Here is a 19,388-nt window from a genome sequence, read left to right as displayed (position 1 = left end):
TTCAATCATGTACTTGTGCAGTTTACTGTGTATCAATTTCCCTCAATAAAACTGTTTAAAAAGTCATAACAGATTATACTGCAGATTTTAGGTAAGTAACTTGAAAGTCTAGACAAAATGGATAGTTTTCTAAGCAAATAATAGATTATCAGAATTGACTCCCATTATAAATAGCCTAAATAGACCATTTTTGTAGAAGAAATAGAAAAAAGTTACCATGGAACTATCCCACAAAAAAGTACCCAGCCCAGATGGTTTCACATCAGAATTCAACTTTCAAAAACCAGATAATGTCAATGCTTTACAAATTGTTCTAGAACATTAAAAAATAAAAACTTAGTCCTTTCTGTGATGCAAGTAAAATCGAAACCTGAACCTGAAAAATACAGAAAATTACAGACCAGTTTTACATAAATATTGAATAAAAATGTACTAAATAAAATATTAGCAAGTAGAACCCATAAACACATGAAGAAAACACCATGCCTAAGTGAAATTTATTCCAGGAATGCAAGATTGGTTCAATGTCAGGAAAGTCTTTCATGTAATACAAGATAATAAAATTAAGGGAAAAAAATAATGTAGTTTCTATGGATGCTGAAAAATCCTTTTATAGAACACAATCCATCTTTTAAAATAGTGACCGTAATACCTATTCAGAAAATTTAGGCATATACAGCAGATATAAACTCCTAATTGTGAAATAATCATTGCAAAGTTTTGAAATCTGTGGTTCCTATATTTAGTGACCTACTATAAAATCCATAGGCCTCATTTTCATAGAGATTGGGCTACATTGCCAATTTGCTGAAGAAGAGCTTCTAAAAGACTCTTTCCTCTTTTAGACTGTAGGTTTTAGAACTGAAAATAATAATAAACAAATTACTTAAAGTATTAGCCTTCAGGACATTATGTGTTATCTATAAGGGAAAATACCTTTATTATTATCTGTCAATAAGCTATATGTGAAATATATATTTTTTTAATATATTTATTTATTTTATTATTTATTTATTTAGGCTGTGTTGGGTCTTTTGTTGCTGCGCACGGGCTTTCATTAGTTGCGGTGAGCAGGGGCTACTCTTCATTGCAGTGCACAGGCTTCTCATTGCGATGGCTTCTCTTGTTGCGGAGCACGGGCTCTAGGCACAAGGGCTCTAGAGCACAGGCTCAGTAGTTGTGGCTCATGGGCTTAGTTGCTCCGCAGCATGTGGGATCTTCCTGGATCAGGGCTCGAACCTGTGTCCCCCTGCATTGGCAGGCAGATTCTTAACCACTGCACCACCAGGGAAGCCCTCTTTTTCTATCTTTAAAAAAAAAAACCAAATCTGGGACATATATACTCTGTGAATGACACCTATATGGCCTTGTGTTGGGAGAACACAGAGGCAGTGCCAAATCTAGGAAAGCAGCCAACGTCCAACAATTCAGTGATGTGGATCCTTTCATTATGTTTATTGAAACTTTAATAATGTCATTTTTATGCCCTGGTGTACTCATACAAGCCTATTTAGCCCATAAAAATAATATATATATGTGTATATGTGTGTGTGTGTGTGTGTGTGTGTGTGTGTGTGTATATATATATATATATATATATATATATATAGTTAAAATAAACAGTAGACAATATTGTTTACACTTGAATGAATTTAAGATATGAGATTAGAGTGGGCATGGGAAAATAACATTTCCCCAGTAAACAGATAATCATCTCAGAGATAGTGTCACAAGTCCAGGGATGCAGGTAAACATCTTAATTTCACAAGTCCTGGTTGCTTATGTTTACAGACTCCTTTGAGAAGCGAAAAGAACTTCTGACTTTTCCTTTTCGTGACTTGAGACGTTCATTGAATGTTTTTAGTGGCTACAATGGGCAATTTAAGATAACCATTCCCCATACATCTTGCCCATTTACATTAATTTTCCAATATCGTGGAGACTATTGTTGAGGCTTGATGTCTGTCCGTGCAACTTCCCACAATCTTCTCATTTAAAAGAGCCTCCCTAATATGGACTCACTGCTGTTTACTAAGGTCCAACCTCTATCTGAAGACTTTTCCATACTCATCACACTGTCAGTTTTTCTTTAGTGTGATTTCTCCAATGCTGAATAATGCTGGTGATTCTGTGGAAAATATTTCCACATTCATCACGTTTATAAGATCTATCTCCTATGTAGAGTCTCTAGTGCAGTCAGTCCTGACTTTTGGGTGAAGGCCTTCCTTCCTACTTCCTTCACATACGGTTCTATAAGGTTTCCATGCTGAATAAAGGCATCCTTACATCCTGCATCACATTTATGCAGTCTCTTGCTCGTGTGGATTTTCTGAAAGGCTGCTTTGGCTTATGTCAAATATGGCTTTCCCACATTCCTTATACTGATAGCATTTTCCCCTGTGATGGATTTCCTAGTGGGAAAGGAGGGACCCACTGTAAACAAAAGCTTTTCCAAAAGTGTTGCTCTCAAAGACATTCTCTTTGGTATGTACTTCCTAATGCTGAGTAATTACTCACCAGTAACTAAAGCTTTTACTAACTTACTGCATTGATGCTGTAATTCTACAGATTCCCCCCACATGATTTAGCATCTTCAGAATTTTTTTGTGTTGGAGACAAGTCCTTATTTTCATTCTCAGTAACACCATCTAAAAAAAATGCACAGACAATTCAAATGTCAGTTGTCTCTTCTGCTGAGATCATGAGACTTATGATGAGAAACAGCGATCAAAATAAAACCCAGTTTTATCTAAAGTGCATGCCTTTTCAGTATCCCTAAACTACCAATTCAATTTTGAAAAGCATGCAAGAAGGCATGTGAAGTTCCAGTTTGAGAAGAGACAGCTGGACAGAAAGAGACTGGAAGAGCATACAGAATTTTCTCACAAAATGTGACAAAGAATCAAAAAGGTATAATCAAAAAAGTTAAGAGGCGGTCAGTTTGAATCTGGAGGTGAAAAAAGGGAATATCATGAGACCAAGAGAAATTTTAATTTGCTAAAGCGTAGTTAAAAGTACCATTTACACCAAATGAATGTACCTAGGCCACTAGTATAGACAAACAAAATGCTCCATAAATGTTTGTTAAATGGATCAACAAACAATGGCATATAATAAAAGTTAACTTGGAGCAATAGGTAGATCAGTTTCAAAATGCATACTATTTTGATGTGGGGAAATCAGTAAACTGGAAAAATAACAGTGGGGAAAATAATTTTTTCAGTTAATATTCAGGATTAAAAGATAAGAAGAAAAACATTTTAAAGCTAAAGGAGTTGAATAAGTCAAAACAAGAGCAAAACAAAACACAGACACCTCCCAAATATTACTCAGAGTTTCTACCTAAAGAATTGGGCAAAGAGACGGGTAGGGGCAAGGTTTCCAGGGAAAGAACACTAACAAGAGTTCTAAAAACCTTCTTTTCAAGGATGTCTTCTTTCTCTGCAGACATTCTTTCTCATCTGCTTTCCATTTCATAAGGCAATAACATGAGAGTTAAACTAAGGTAGGGTCTTAACAGACTGGACCTGACACCTTTTGATTCCAGGGTACTATCTTGCCATAAGCATACCTTGTTCTATCCTTGTTCTATCTGGGCCCTAAAAGCAATGGATGAAGATGGTCTTGGAAAATTGAATTTGAAGCTATCCTTCAGTAAAAACACCCAAATAACAACAACAACAAAAAAACAATATAGGTAGAGAAGATTCCAGAGGTGTACATGAATACCCGGCGGAATTAAAGCCCATGAGGGAGATACTGGGTTATGGCTCCAGAGACATCTGGTGGATCCTAAAGTTGTTTTGCTGCTTTCTGTTCTATTCCTGAAGCCTTTCACTAGTCAAGCCATAAATGATCCTCCCCACCTTTCCCACCTGATGGCTTGTCCTTCAAGCTGTCTCTTCAACCTTTCTAGCATAACTGATGCCTCTTCCCTACATTCTGAATGATATTATCCTCCTTAGGTCTGCAGCTCTACAGGCAGAGGTCAGGACCTGCTTCAGCACCTGCTCCTTGGTCTGTATTTCTGGTCTCAGCATCTGTGGGCAGAGCTCCCCGAGTCTTCTGACAGCCCTGTGAGGTCCAAGTATCTATTTCCTGGTAGCAACAACTTAAAGTTGGAAGAAAGATTTTGTTTTGCCAGTCTGATTCTTGGTCCCAGGCACAGCCCTCTCCCTCTACCATCAGTCACTATTAGAGATCTTTCCTGCAAGAAGACTGCCATTCTGGAATAAGCGAGCTCAGGAGAAGATTCACTCCAGCTTGGGGTTCACACTGATTTTTCAGAAGTATATCCTTGTAGCTAGTCTTCTTCCTGAGGCATAGAACAACACTGTTAACAGAAACTCTAAATTTTATTTAGCTCTTACCCAAGAACTCACTTACCTGACAACGCACTGAAATAAAAAAGGAACTCTGTCAGAAAGCTAAAAAAATTAGAAGACAGAGTGGGAGTGACTGCAAATTATTAGTAAACACTATCCGCTATAATCTCTTACTTCCTAGTTTAAGTTAATAAAGCTTGAGAGAAAGACCATGACCCTCCTCCCTTTGGTTCTCCCCTTCTAAGAATCCCAAATGGTAAAGAACATTAGAGATCAGAAAATAACGGCTAATATTTATTGAAAATTGACTGTGAATTTACTCATCTAAGCAGATTTTATCATTCCACTTACAGATGAATGATACTGAGGCACAGAGGGATTAAGTAATTTTCTAAAAGTCAAACAAGTGGATTCTGTGTCGTTCCTTGTGTTCTGACTTATTCTAGGGAGTCATGAGTGGGATCATCTCAAAGGAGCCCAACTTTCCTTTTACCAAATTGGGATTCCAGACTTTCGTCTTTTTCTCAACAGCCCCAATAACCTACGACAACTCAGGACGTGGAAGCCATCTTTAACTTTCGCCTGCAACTCAATTCGTCCTACTGAACTTCACCGGAGTCCCTAAAGGGCCGGATCACACACTGAGTCGAAGCCTGAGTCCATGAACCCGCTACCACCACCACCTACGACCCAAAGGCCGAAAGAGCTCGCAGTTCTAGGCCTGCGGCTGTCAACAATGCCTCACCCTTAGGTCTCCTTTAGGAATCTGGAGGTTCTCTCCTCTCCGTGCTTGCCTGGCAGCATCCCCGCCCCTGCTGAGCAGCGCAGGCTCGGGCAGCTAGGTCAGGTAACTCCAAGGGCCTGCGCTCCGAGGCTGGGGCATGGCAGGCTCCGCCCAGGGTCCGCCTTCCCGCGGCAGAACTTCAGAAGAGCAACTCAGACAAAAAGGGAAACTCCTTAGCTAAGTATCTCTTACAGGGGTGGAGACAAAAGATAGGAAAATCTTTCCTTGCCAGTTTAGGCGATGTTTATGTCCTGCCAGCCACTGTTCATTAGTTCCCAAGGTAAGAAAGTAAAAGTAGACCTGAGCGGCAGCTTTAATCCCAGCGGCAACAACGCAGCAGTCCTGGGAAAAATGCAGCGTAGTTACAGGTAATTTCAGGCCTGGGGCTGGAGCATCTGGAGGCAACGCATTTGAGAGAGCCCACGGCAATAGAACAATAGCAAACGGCTATAAAGCACTTAGGTGCTAACCACTGTTCTAAGCACTTTATATAAACCCCCCATTTATCCATATAACAATTATCCTCCCTAGGTCTGCGGCTCCCCAGGCAGAAGTAGGTACTATTGTTGATATTATACTTTATGATGAAATGAGATTAAGTCGCTTGCTCAAAGTCATTGAGCTAGAGTTTGGCTACAGCAAGCTGTAGAGTTCCTAAATTTCCTCCTCCTTTATCAGGGATGAAATGGTGATATACCTACTCTTAAATATTTCACTTAAGTAGGCTGAGCTGAGGCACTAGATCAAAAAGTAAGATACGCATTATCAAGCTTAGACAGGAATAATGACGATCTGCATAAATCAGAGGTAACAAATGGCCTCCTCTTAGGAATCCTCGGGACACCCAGGACCAGGCCATTTGGGCTTAAGAAGACGATTGGTAGAGCAAACATATATTCCCCAAAGATCACCTTGAACTGTGATGGGTGAAAACTCTGGGAGCCTTGACTGATGGGTTTTCAGACCTGGAAAAGGTCTTTTATACGTGTGGGAAGAGAATCAACTGTTTCCAAGAAATCAAGGGATAAGGCTGGCTCTCAATAATGATCTCACAATGTGGACTAGGGAGCTAAGCAACTAAGAAGTTTAAAACACTTATCGTGGTTGGCTTTGTCAAGACCAAATTGTATGTATATAAAATGAAAGTATATGTATAAAATAAAAATTAAAAACATTTTATATAAAATATAACCATACCTACTTTTTATATACAAATATGATATAAAAATACTATGTATAAGAAACAATGTTCAAGAACTCCTTACCAGTTATACCCAGAAACATTTGGAAGGAGAGAGGACCCAAAGAAATTCTAATAAAATGATGAACTGCTGGAGGGGATTTAAAATGTAAAATTTTCAGTGTGAAAGGTTGAAAGTTGAGAAAATTCAATTAAAGTTATCAAAATGATTATCCCTATATTAAACAAACACTTGTTGCTCAAATAAATTCTGTGCTTGTGGAGTCAGGAGGAGCATCTGAAAGAACTATTTTATATAATATATACTTACCTAAGTTTTTTTTAATCCAAGAAGTGGTACTAGCTACAAATATAAAAACACTTTTAAAAACCCTCATCAAAGGTATATCCATAGTGAGTTATTGGATAGATCCATAATGGGGACATCTAATCTTTATGATTTATATTAGACAGTCAGATATCCCTTATTCTGTCAGAATAATGCATAGAATAATGGTTCTAAGCTAGAAGTGTGATCCTTTCCTATAAAGAGCTCATCTTTAAAGTGAAATGTCTCCCGCAGACACCCTCATTGTGCAGGCAACAAGAATTAGGGCTGATATTTATGCTGGCCCAAACTTCATCCAAGATTTAGTATGCAAGAGGATGGGGATATTATTGCCTTTGGTGTTTGGACCCAGGACTCTACAGAGTTTCTTAAGTATTTTCCAGAATAGTGATAGGAATTGAAAATTTTCTACAGGTAATAACTCAAAGCACTGAATACCACTGCAACATGCAGTTTGTTCATCTGAAATAAACAGAGGAAGAGTGGGCTCTGGAACTGCTTAGTTCATATCTTGGTCCCACCACATACTAACTTTGTGACCTCAAGCAGTTTTATTGATTTGTTTCCCCAGCTAAAAATGAAATAATGTGAGTAAAGCATTTAATAATGTCTGGCCCTTAGTAAGCAGTTAACAATTACATACTACTCTTAATAAATCCTTTCCTCTAGTCCTAAGGATTGCCAATAATAAGACTTTGACTGTTAACAACTTTACAATCAATCACTGAATATTAATGAAAGAGGCTACTTCTGTTCTGAGTACAGGAGTGCAGAGCTTTTCTAAGTGCTTCTATCTGATTGCTCTCCACCTCCATCCTCACCATGCCCACGAGATTTCTCAATCCCAGAGCCCTGCTCAGCACCCTTTTTTGTTTGCTTTTGTTTTTTTTCAAAAGGGGCCCATCTTCCTTCCCTTCAGTCCCTTTCTATTACACTCTCTGGAACCCTTTTGTGATTGTCAGGTTACTTTTTCATCCAAAGCCCATGTTTAAGTTCATTTTACTTTTCACTGCTTTAGAAATTTGATTCTCCCCCAACCTCTCCAGGTGTTTTTTGCCTCAAACACTCAATATCTTGTTTACCTTCAATCAATTAGAAGACAGGCTAGTCAATCTTATTCTCATCCTTAATGTTATTTCTAAGCTGCTGCTTCATGATTCCTTTGAGTTTTATACCAGTTGTTCTACCTGGCTGTTGTATTACTGGCTGCCATTACTTCTCTTGTGGACTTGCTTCACTTTCATACTCTTTTCTTTCCATCCTGCCTCCTGTTACTGATGATTTAAAAATCCACATAGATGAACTGCTTCAAGGGACCCTGATTTCCTAGGTCCTGTCATTATCACACCACATCTTTTATACATAAAGATGTACTCCTGACTTCATCTCAAGGCATTTTCTGTTCACTGCACTCCCCAACTCCATATCTAACATGTCATGTCCTCCACTTGCCCCTCAGGGCCTTCAACTTATCTGTGTGGCCAATTTAGTTCCAGATAGTAACCTTATATCTTCTCCTTATCTAGGACTAGTTTGACCCCCTTTGATGCCTACCTGGAAACCCCATGCCACTCCGCCCTTTCTTTTGGTTCTACAACTGTATTTAAGCACAAGAAACAACCAGAACAAAACCCCCACATTTATTTTTAAATAAGTTACGAACTGTATTCTTCTATATCATAGGCATATTCCATTGTTCTGGGTCTTTGTTTATGGTTCCTTTATAATATTACTTAAGGGAGTTAGAGGCAAATGGAGGAAGCTGTGTGCACTGAGAGAACACGTTAAGCAGAAGACGAACTGGAGAGACTGCAAGTAACAGCATGGAGAGTAGACAGCAAGTTTAAAATAAGGATTGCATTCCATTGAGCAGTCAGATTAAAGAGAGAGGCTCTGACATTATGAAGAGCAATTTCAGTTTGGAAAACATGTTTGTGGAATCAGATTAGATGACAACTATGGACAGCATCAGTTTGGTAAAGAGATGTTCTCATGAAGGCTCTTGTTACTAAGTCAAGTCCCCTCCAAAGAGACGAATTTACATGAGAGAAATTTGAGACAGGGTAACCTTAGGTAGGGAATAGGCCTCATATACTTACAGCTACAGAGCTCTCAAGGCTCAGTTCTAGGATCCTTGTTCGTTTTCCAGACATAAAAAAAAAATTGTTTCCAATCCTAGCTGCCTCAATGCCTGGTGCACAACTCCACTGTTGGTCTTATGAAAAAGCCTAAGCAGTCCTCAAATTGTGAATGAGTTGTTTTTTAAATGTTCATTTGCTTTCCTATGTTGTGAACTCAGAAAGTTTTCCCAGTCAACGTAAATCTAATCCCAAAAGCCAATGTGACACATAATATGCCTAAATTATAGCACTAATACCATTATCATTTTCATGGGAAAATGTGTTCACAATTACAATTTAGAAAGCTAGGAACATATATATTTCTATAGGACTAGGGACTCTTCTAGTTCCAAGCCAGTGATGATATTCCTATGTCCTATATAGGGATTACGGATAAGAGGGGCAAGAGACAAGGGCGCTAGGGAAATGGGGGTAGAGTATATTATAGGAGTGGAGAGACGGGATAAAGACAGGGCTGGGCAGAAAGGTAGTTAGAACAGTTAAAGAATGGTGATTACCCTTCTTTTTTCTCTCCTTCCTCTTTTGTCACTATCCTACCACTTCAAACGCACTGACCAGCTAGAGGTGAAGGGAGATGAGGGGACTGAAGTTGTGTGGGGTGAGGTGGGAAGGCAGTCCTAGAAATTATGGAGTTTGCTGTGGCAAGGTCGAAAAGGAAAGAAATAAAAGGACATCTCAGTAGAGATCAAATATGACTTCTGTAAATAAAAAGATAAACAGACCAGGGGCTGTGTGTACTTCTTTGCGGCTTGCCTGCTATCCACTACAATGATCATCACAGGTTCTCATCAAAAACAGAATTGTTTACTCAGTAATATAGGGATAATGTCAACCAGTTTTTGGTTGATTTTTTTTCTGAAGCCCCAAGGGAAAGAATCACTCATCTTTGGCTCTTTTATGTGCTCAAGAAGGTATACAAACCAAAAAATTATAAGCCAGTTCTCACGAGAAATTATTAGGGGATTCAGAACACAATGGTAACTACAGAGGTGGGAAAAAAGGGAAGTGTATAACAGGGAAGAACACCAGCACCCCACCCCTAAACACACACACACACACACACACACACACACAGGCCTTACACTCAGAAGAACCTTGGAAGCCTTGGAATATAGGTCTTTTTTGAAACATTTAAATTTGAAGGGACAGAAAGGCCATCTTGAAGACCTAGTTATTAGGCATGATGGTGGTCCAATTCCCTGTTCATTGTAAAGAGCTGGTGGCACATGTCCCCTGAAGGGCTTTCCTCATGCTAAAAATCTGCAGCGGCCTGTGTTCATGCTTCCTCACTTCACTGGCAACCACGAAGGCAGCAGTGATTCAGCGCAACGTTTCTCAAAATTTAGAGTACATCAGGTGACTGCAGAGCTATAAAAATGAAGATTCTCAATCCCCATCTCAGACCTAATGAAGCATAGTATCTGTGAGTGGGACTCAGGTATGTTAAACAAGCTCCACAGGTGATTCTGATGTTCACTGATGTTGAAGAATCACTGGTATAATGAACAGGACTTGAAGTCACAAAACTGCACTTAAGCTGCTGGTCTTTTCCTTTGTGTGATATTGTAGCTATGTCACCATCTCCATAAGCAAGAGTATCCTCATTTTTAAAATGGAGAATAATTTTAATTTATAGAAACATTTTAGGAATTCAATGAGAAAAGTGCTTTGTAAGTGTCAAAGTATAAGGTGAAATTATTGGCATTCTAACCCTCCCAGAGGCTGTCCTCAAGCTATGTTTCCAACGTAATGCCATCAACTGCCCAGTTTGAATGAACTCTCTACTTTAGGTTGGCTAGTCTTGTCATTGATGCTTCCGAACTACATGCACTCTGCTTACATTTGTTCTACCCTAAATGTTTTCTCCCTTTTGCCTTCCAAATATCCCCATCAAACCTTTATCTTAAATAAAGTCTTTCCTGACCACTTCAGGCAACAGTGATCTGTCCTTCAGAATTTATAGCTTGCCAAGTGCCACTTTAATTCTACACTACTTTGAGCATCAATTCTATTGTCCTATAGTCTTGACTAAACAGGTGGACCTTATATATCCCAAACTAGGTTGTAAACTCTTTGAGAAAAGGAATCTGGTGTTATGCTTCTTGTTCTCCACAGCACCTAATGAAATGGGCAGCACAGAGTGTATTTTTTATGAAATATCCGAAGTTACCTTATAGCAATAGTGACTAACATTTTGTCCTAAATCATCTCAAAGCTAGTATTCCCCTCCAGCCTGCACTCTGTGAGACAGCTTCCCTGCAGTCTTCACACAGAACCAGATTTTTCTCCTTTGTGGGTAGTCTGATGTTGAGTAAGAGTTGAGTTCTGCCTAAACGACTCCCCACACTCTTTACATTCATAGGGACCACCTCTATTGTGGATTCTCTGGTGTTTACTAAGATCTGACCTCTGTCTGAAGGCTTTGCCACATTCGTCACATTGGTAGGGTTTCTCGCCAGTGTGGATTCTCTGATGCTGAATGAGACTGGTGATTCCTCGGAAGGCATTCCCACACTCATCGCATTTGTAGGGCCTCTCTCCGGTGTGGATTCTCTGATGTTCCGTGAGGACTGATCTTTGAGTGAAAGCCTTCCCACACTTATCACATTTATAGGGTCTCTCTCCAGTGTGAATTCGTTGGTGTTCCATAAGACTTGTCCTCTGAATAAAGGCTTTTCCACATACATCACATTTGTAGGGTTTCTCCCCAGTATGGATTCTCTGATGCTGAAGAAGGCCACTCTGACTGAAGGACTTCCCACATTCCTTACACTGATAGCATTTTTCTTTGTGGTGGATCTCCTGATGGGAAACAAGGGAGGAGTTATAAACAAAGGCCTTTCCACACTCGCTGCACTCATAGGGCTTTGCCCCACTATGGACTCCTTGATGCTGGGTAAGAATTGAACGCCGACTAAAACTTTTATTACACTGAGTACAATGATAAGGTTTGTCTCTGGTGTGGATTTTGAGATGGTGAAAGAGGCCTGCTTTCTGGCTAAAGGCTTTGCCACATTCATTACAGTGGTAGTGTTTCTCTCCTGTGTGAAGTCTCTGATGTTGATTAAGAGCTGACCACCGGCCAAAGGCTTTGCCACACTCATTACATTTATATGGTTTCTCTCCCGTGTGTATTATTTTGTGTCGAATAAGCACAGTTCTCCCACGGAAAGTTTTTCCACATTCTTCGCATTTGTAGGGCCTGTCTCCAGTATGGATCTGCTGATGTTCTACGAAGCATGAGTGTTGACTAAAAGCTCTTCCACAGTCATCACATTCATAACGCTTTTCTCCTGGACAGACTTTCTGGTGTTCAGAAAGGTCTGAGTTCTCAGTCAAACTTACTCCATTTTCATCACATGTATGTTGTTTATCTTCCCTGGAGTATCCAGAAGGCTCTCCCATTTTTTCTTCATGTTCATAAGTTTTTTCATACCTAGCTGACTGAGACATTTCATTTTCAAATTTGCTAGATATAGTCCCATATGGTTTCATTTCTTCAGAAACTTCTTGCTTTAGAGTTAAATTCCTATACTCATTTCCAGTCTCAACATCTGAAACTAAAAATGGATCATAAATGTTAACTAGTTTCTTGTGATAGCAAACAGCAACTTCACTAGGCAACATAAAATTATTCAAATGAAAAATTACATAAGAACCTAGAGTTCCTGCATGACTATAAAATGGCACTAGAATATACGACAGACTAATAAACAAAGCACTCCAAAAACTGTTAAGGAAGAGACCAATAACCCAATAGAAAACTTGGCAAAAAAAAAAACTGATGGTTTCCAAGAAAGGAAATACAATAGTTCTTAAACACAAGAAAAGATGCTCCACCTCACAATAAGGGAAAAGCAAATTTAAACAATATTGAGTATAATTTTCACCCATCAGATTTGCCAATAGCTTGATATAACACCATGTTCACGACATGGATATCATACATTGCCAGTGGGAGTGTAAACTGACCCAAGCTTTATAGAGGGCAATTTGACAATATATATAAACATTACAACTATATAATAAAACCTTTGACCTAGTAATTCCACACAGAAGAATTTATGCTACAGATATACCCACACATACAGTTATTTACCACAGCACTATTTGTTACAGTAAAAGAGCAGGGCCAACTTAAATGTCATCAGCAAGGGAAGTTAATTGCATGATATATCCATACATTTTAATATTAAGCAGCTGTTAAGAAATAAAAAATGCAAGGTTCTACAATCTTAGTGATAAAGAGAGGAAAATATATTTGAATATGAAAAACATACATATATGATTAAAAAATCTCTAGAAGGACACACAAGAAACTAGTAACAGTGACAACCTATTTCAGAATAGGGGTAAGGAGACCAAATGGCTAGGGAAATTGAGTGGAATGAAAACTTTTCACTGGGTAACTTTAAATTATTATTTTTTGAACCATGTGAATTTTCACCTATTTAAAAAAATTAAATGAAAAAAACAATAAAGGAAGTAGAAATAAGGAAGGTACTGAGTCTTTCACCCCTTCACTAACTTTGAACATTCTACCCCATTTGCTTTATTACTCCATCTCTTTATAAGAGTAATACACACACATACATTTTTTTTTTTTTTTTTTTTTCCCCTGTACCATCTGAGAGTTAGCTGCAGACATCATGGAGCAAAGGTTTATTTAACTGAAGGAGGCAGGAGATAGTCGAATTGGAAGATAATGGTATTGTCTGCTAGGATAAAGGCTAAAAATAGCAGAAAGGTCAGTACAGAAGAAAATAACTGTCAGAAGAACTAAACTAAGTGATTTCAAATAAAATACAGCCAGAATTTTAAAAATATTAATATAAAGAGAAAAAAAGAGCTGTAGAGTGACAAACCAGGCTGCCTGAGACCTACGCATGAGCCGTCAGATTTCTAGAGAGACTTTCCTGACTTTAATGATCAGAAACAGCACAAAGTACAAAACAGCCCCAGTGTCCTGTGTTAGCCCCATCTTCCCCTTCCTCCCAAGGTGGGTCTTTCTTCTTTACCTTGCTTCTTCTGGGCTTCAATTTCTGGAGATTCACATTTTAGCTGGGCTTTCACAGATGGGAGGGACATTCTGGGTTCTTGTTCTGTTCTTAGAGCTACCATCTCCTGCAAGAACATTTCCTGTTCCTCAGTGTGGGCTGAGACCTGAGGTAGATGAGATATAACTGAGATACTCACTCTGATAACATTAAACAGAAGAGTATACTATTCATGGCAGTAGCACCCAGCTCTCTGAAACTTGAAATAAACTTCTTTCCAGATATCAGCTTACCATAATCCTACTCATTCTTCAAGGCCAACATAAATGTCACCTCCTCTGAGAAACCTTCCCTTCTGCAGCTGGAAGTAATTTCCCCTATTCTTAACAGTTAAAGAATGTTGATTGTGCCCCTTTTACTTCTTTGTCTGTGCTCAAAGAAATGGAGAAGTGAAAGAGAAAAAAAAAAGAAAAGAGAGAAGGAAAAGAAGGTAAAAAGAGGCAGAAAGGAGGGGAAAAGGACTTAGGGGGAAATAAAACAGAAGTGAGAAAGAAGGAAAGGGGAAAAGTAAAGAGAGAAAGTAAAGTAAAGAAAGGAAGGGAAAAAAGGAAAAGGAGAGAAATCTCTTCCATATTTACCCCAAAAACTGTTCCTAATAGACTCTGCCCTTCTGAGGTCCCCATCCCACTTCTTTCTGGGAAGATGATCTTATTTTCTATTTATCTAAGATCACAATCATCTCAAAAAATCATCTCCCCTTCACTTTATCTATCTCCACTCTCATACTCTTCTCCTTCCCTTGTATCTTAGAGGAAGATGTCTTCTTTTTCAAGGCTTGTATCTACTTTTGCCTTCAATCTCATCCTTTTCCGCTTCCCTGTGACCCTTGCTCCTTCAATTAACTCATTTACTCAGCAATTTCAGCCACTCTGTAGCTTCCACTACTCCACGGGCCCATTTCCTCTTGCATTTAAAAGTAATAGGTTTCCCCAGCATGGTATTATAAAAAGCAGGGATCTGGAATCACTCTAGTTACTTACTCTGATCCTTAGTTTAGTAGCTCTGTCACCATGGGCTAGAAACTACTCTGAGATTATGACACCACACATGTAAAGCACTTCGCACAAGACCTTGGCATACGACAGGCCCTCAAGTTACTTCCCCATCCCCTTCAGTGGCTAAATTTTGTAAATAAGAAATCACCATACACTGGCTCTATTTCCCTGACATAGTTTCATTTTGTAATCTCTCCCTCAGAATAAGAGCCAAAATCAGCAGGTACTATCTCAGATGTACAGAAAAAGTTGTTTTGATACTTCAAATTTTGGGGAGGGGGAAGCAAAAAAAGGCCAGTATAGTGAACTGTGCCTTCTGTCCCTGGATCTTTGGCTAGGCCTCATAAATCAAGCTGTAAACTCCACTAGCTACCCTCAGCAACCCCCAAGGGAAAGGACTGGCTGGCAATATAAACTCAACACGACTAAAACCAAATTACTTTTGCCTGCACCTGAAAATCCCATTCTTTCTTTCGGTTCTCTTCCTACCTCCCCGGCTACTCCCCAGTTTCCACTGCTGGTTACTCCCCTGATGATCCCTTTTTGTCTCATGGCTTTAATTATCACCCATATTCTGGCAAGTCCCAATTTGATATTTCTAGCACAGACTCCCCCCACTGAATTCCAACTTTTTATATCCAGTTGCTTGCTCAAACTTTCCACTTGGATTCTAATAGGAATCTCAAAATTTACATATCTAAAACCTAACTCTTGATTCCTTTTACCATCTCAGTGAATGACAAACCCATTCTACCTGATGTTCAGACTAAAAACTTTGGCATATCTTTAACTCACGTTCTCTCACATCCCGCAACCTATATAGAAACAAATCCTCTCAAGCTCTACCTTCAAAATGTATCCAGAATCCAATCACATCTCACCACTTCCACTGCTGCTATCCTAGTCCAGGCCACCAGCACCTCTTGCCTGGATTATTGCTTACAGCCACAGCCTCCTAATCTGGTTTCCCTGCTTCTAACTTTGTCCCCTATGCCTCCCCTAGTCCCACCATGAGCCCCAATGTAGAACTTTTCCAACATAGCAGGTAGTGATTATGTTAAAATTTAAGTCAGATTAAATCTGTCTTCTGCTCGAAACTCTCCAACGACTTTCTGTCTCAGAATAAAATCCGAATTCCTTATAATGGTCTACAAGTCCCTTGTATGGTTTGATCTTCTTATAACTATCTGATTTCATCTCCTCCTTGACAAATACATCTCTACCATGATAAGCACATTCTCACCTTAAGACCTACCCATTTACTACTGATATTTCCCCTGCCTGAACACTCTTATCCTAGATGGTTGCATGGCTTGCTCTTTTAATTCAGATCTCTGCTCTAAATGTCACCCTATCTGAAAATCCTTCCCTGACCAGTCTATTGAAAACAACACAATCTTCATTTCATTCACTATTCCTTTTCTCTGCTTTACTGTTGCTTCTTTAAATATAGAATTTATGACCACCTGATGTATTATATGTTTGTTGATTTTTTGTTTACTGTCTGTCTCCTCTCAGTAGGCTAAAATCTATCAACGTAAGAGCAGCAATCCTCTATACCTTGTTCACTGGTGCATTCCCCGTGCCTAGTAAACAACAGATAGTCAATAAATATCTGCTGAATGAATGAACTTTTCCCAATCCACCTTCGCCTACAATCTTGAACTCTGTTAGAAGTGTCTCCGTTATGCTAATCTTTCAAGCTTGAAATCCCTACTGCTTAGCCTAGAATAGACTGCTCAGTAAAGAGGTCTCCATTCTTTCTTCCTTCTTTATACCTCTACTCTGTCATCATTTTCAATTAATTCTTACCTAAGACATGCCTCTTCCTTCGCAGTCACACTTTCATGACCCTATTTTAAACTTAGATCTTTTTGTCACATGCTCCTTTCCTCTTCAGTCTTTGTACTTCAATGCTAGATTATATTTCCTTCACCGTTTATACTCTCTATACCAAGCTTTCTTAGCCTTGATTCTATTGACATGCTGGGTCAAATAATTTTCTGTTGTATAAGGCTGTTCTTTCCACTGTGAGATATCTAGCAGCATCCCTGTCCTTTAGCCACTAGATGCCAGTAGTACCTCCCGCCGTTAAGACAACCAGAAATGTTCCACGACATTGCCAAATGCCCTCTGTGGTACAAAATTGTCACCGGGTGAAAACCACTGTCTTTTATCAACGCTAAAACAAAACAAAATAGTCCTACGTAATTTGGTTCTTTTTTATATCTTGGCGTTAGTAAAATTCATTTAGACTCAGAAAGAACAGATTAGGAGCTTCTGTCCTACAGAATAAAATCTAAACTCCAGAGGTTGATATTCAAGGTCCTGGACTCTCTGTGCTCAACTCTTCTACTCACATCTCACCTTTCCAACTTAACTGGGCTTTCAACTACTCAAAGAAACATGGGCCCCATGACCTGCCCCTCCCTCCTAACTTTCCACTCTGCTCCTACATCTCATTCCTCTGAGATGGTGACTTTGATTTCTCCATCTTTTAGTCCTTTAATGGAGACAAGGCAGTGGATATATCTGCAAAACCTTATTTCTTAATTATTTGTATTGTTCAGCAGAAATGATGCCCCTTTCAAGAGGCTGCTCCCACCTTGTCACCATCATCTCTCTAACATTTTCTCTCTGTCCTACAAGTCTTCTGTTTCTAATGTTTCTGAGCAGCATTTCATCAAACAGAATTTTGTAGCTTAATGCAGAAATACATGATCCTTCTACAGAAAAGATATAAATAAGTTAGGATTATGTTAACCAATGTTCTGCGACACTCAGGCCCCTTTCTGACACACCAAAGTGTCGAGAATACCTTTTGTGAAATAATGTTAGACTTCATTCTGGCCTAGAAATCTCTAATTCATCTTTTCTCAAACAGAAACCACCTCTTTGTTCTCACCTGATATCCTGGCTCATCCAACTCTCTCTCTAAATCCTCCAGCACAGTCACCACCTCTTCCCCACTCTGCGGATGCTGTTCCTGGACCCAAGCTTGGAGCTCCTCGGGCAGGATGGTTAGGAATTGCTCCAACACCAGCAGTTCCAGAATCTGCTCTTTTGTATGGGTCTCTGGCCTCAGCCACTGATGGCAAAGTTCCCGGAGTTGGCTCAAAGCCTCACGGGGTCCAGATGTTTCCTGGTAGCAGAACTGCCTGAAGTACTGTCGGAAGACCTCCCTGCTGTGGGTGGTGTTCTTTTGCAGGTTCTGATCCTGTCTGGCGGTATACTTATTTTCCTCCTCCACCTCCTCTTCCTCTATCTTTATTTCCAAAAGTTCATCCTGGCCCTTGTTGGCCTGGATGGACCAAGTAGATGCCATCATAGCTGTGCAAAAGCTTATGAATGCTTCAAGCAAGATCTCCTGTGCCGTCTCTTTCTGGCTGGAACTGAAGAAGAAGCCATCATCATTAACACAAACTACACCATAAACAAAAACTGCAAATTCTAAGAATTTTAAAATGCACTTTGAAAGCCGCCTCCAGGTTAATTTTCTATACGCAGGAAAATACCCTGATAAAAAAGGCTCAAGAATAGACTAATTTAAAGAGACATATTAAGTAAAAGGTGCTAAGTTGTTTCAGGACTCTAAGAAAGAAGAGTAAGACTTGGTAGGAAACATTTCCACTTGATGATAGATAAAAGAACAATTACACGGAATAAACAAACATTTACAGCAAACAATAAAAAGTTGAGACATCCTTGATTAGCTGCTTTTTAAATTTTTTAAATGCCCAGATGTCTGGTGGAAATCATGAAGTCATAAAAGCAGCAAAGTCACATGAATTTATTCCCTCAGGGGCCTAATCTCTCTGCTCCTCATTCTTCATTTATCAAGCGAAAAGGCTGGAGACATTGGTCTTTAAGACTTCCTTCTACCCTCGCGTTCTGTGATTTTAACTCTAAAGGCAGGCCCAGGAAAGAGGCCCTAGGACGCCAGTCAGCGTCTGTGACCCAAGACTGTTCAGAAATGTCAGAAGGCGCATAATTCAAGAAGGGTACACCGCGCGAGACAAGCCCGGGAGGAATGGAGCGCACAGCCGGGTCTCTCCTTCATCCCCGGGCTTCGACCCACTCTCCCAGGGGTCGGGGGTCGGGGCTAGCTTCTGCGTCAAGGAGCTTCTCGCGGATCCACCTAGGCAAGTGAGGCCCGGAGGCCGCCCCACTCCAGCCGGGGCCGAGAAGGCCGTAGCACCCCCGCCCACCGCGTCCGCAGCACAGGATCGCTCACCCGCAGCCCCAGGACGCCAGAAGCGGTTTCTCTCCGGGGACAAGGGGCTGAGGCCTCCAACCGCTTCGAAACCGGAACCCACCAACAGCGACCCACAGAGGCCGGAAGCGGCCGCGAAGTGCGGAAGACCGGTTCACTTCTGCCGCCGCTCTAGGAAGGGGGCGGGAGGGGCTTGCAAATCGGTCGATTTCCCGCGTGCCCATGCGAGAGGACAGCTGAAGACTCGCAGGCCCGCGGTTTCGCGATATTGTTTTCTCCTGCTCCTCTTCGGCTGTTATCTCCACTTCCCCCGACCCGATGGGCGGTCGAGGCTTGGCGAGCCT

The 19,388-nt window shown here is 40.2% G+C and overlaps 1 protein-coding gene across 7 annotated transcripts; it reads right to left on the bottom strand.

Moving 5' to 3' along the window:
- ZSCAN12 (zinc finger and SCAN domain containing 12) lies at positions 1–19,364 on the bottom strand. Of its 7 annotated transcripts, none has more exons than XR_014232568.1 (6): positions 19,066–19,364; positions 17,737–18,223; positions 13,798–13,942; positions 11,187–12,339; positions 3,876–4,315; positions 1–2,648 (listed from the first exon to the last, which is right to left on the bottom strand). XR_014232568.1 is itself a non-coding variant. In XM_082346880.1 (5 exons), the coding sequence occupies exons 1-5, from the start codon at positions 19,266–19,268 to the stop codon at positions 4,195–4,197; spliced, it is 2,109 nt and encodes a 702-aa protein (XP_082203006.1). In that variant the 5' UTR covers positions 19,269–19,364; the 3' UTR covers positions 1–4,194. The 7 variants fall into 7 exon arrangements, 2 of the variants coding, with proteins under 2 accessions (XP_082203006.1, XP_082203007.1); XR_014232569.1 differs by having other exon boundaries at positions 2,563–2,648; positions 4,008–4,315; XM_082346880.1 differs by having other exon boundaries at positions 1–4,315.
- Positions 19,365–19,388: the final 24 nt, after the last annotated feature.

This window comes from Balaenoptera borealis (genome assembly GCF_965194805.1).
Source record: "Balaenoptera borealis genome assembly, chromosome: 12".
NCBI classification, from domain to species: domain Eukaryota; kingdom Metazoa; phylum Chordata; class Mammalia; order Artiodactyla; family Balaenopteridae; genus Balaenoptera; species Balaenoptera borealis.
This window is presented reverse-complemented; position numbering and strand designations above follow the sequence as displayed.

What these genes read in the sequence shown, in the direction of transcription:
- ZSCAN12 (XM_082346880.1), bottom strand. Translation starts at nt 19,268, where the DNA reads ATGGGCACGCGGGAAATCGACCGATTTGCAAGCCCCTCCCGCCCCCTT. An exon ending in CTGGCGTCCTGGGGCTGCGG is followed by an intron (nt 18,224 to 19,065) that starts GTGAGCGATCCT and finishes CTTCTTCTTCAG; the next exon opens with TTCCAGCCAGAAAGAGACGG. An exon ending in GGCAAAGCCTTCAGACAGAG is followed by an intron (nt 4,316 to 11,186) that starts GTCAGATCTTAG and finishes TCTATGCCTCAG; the next exon opens with GAAGAAGACTAGCTACAAGG.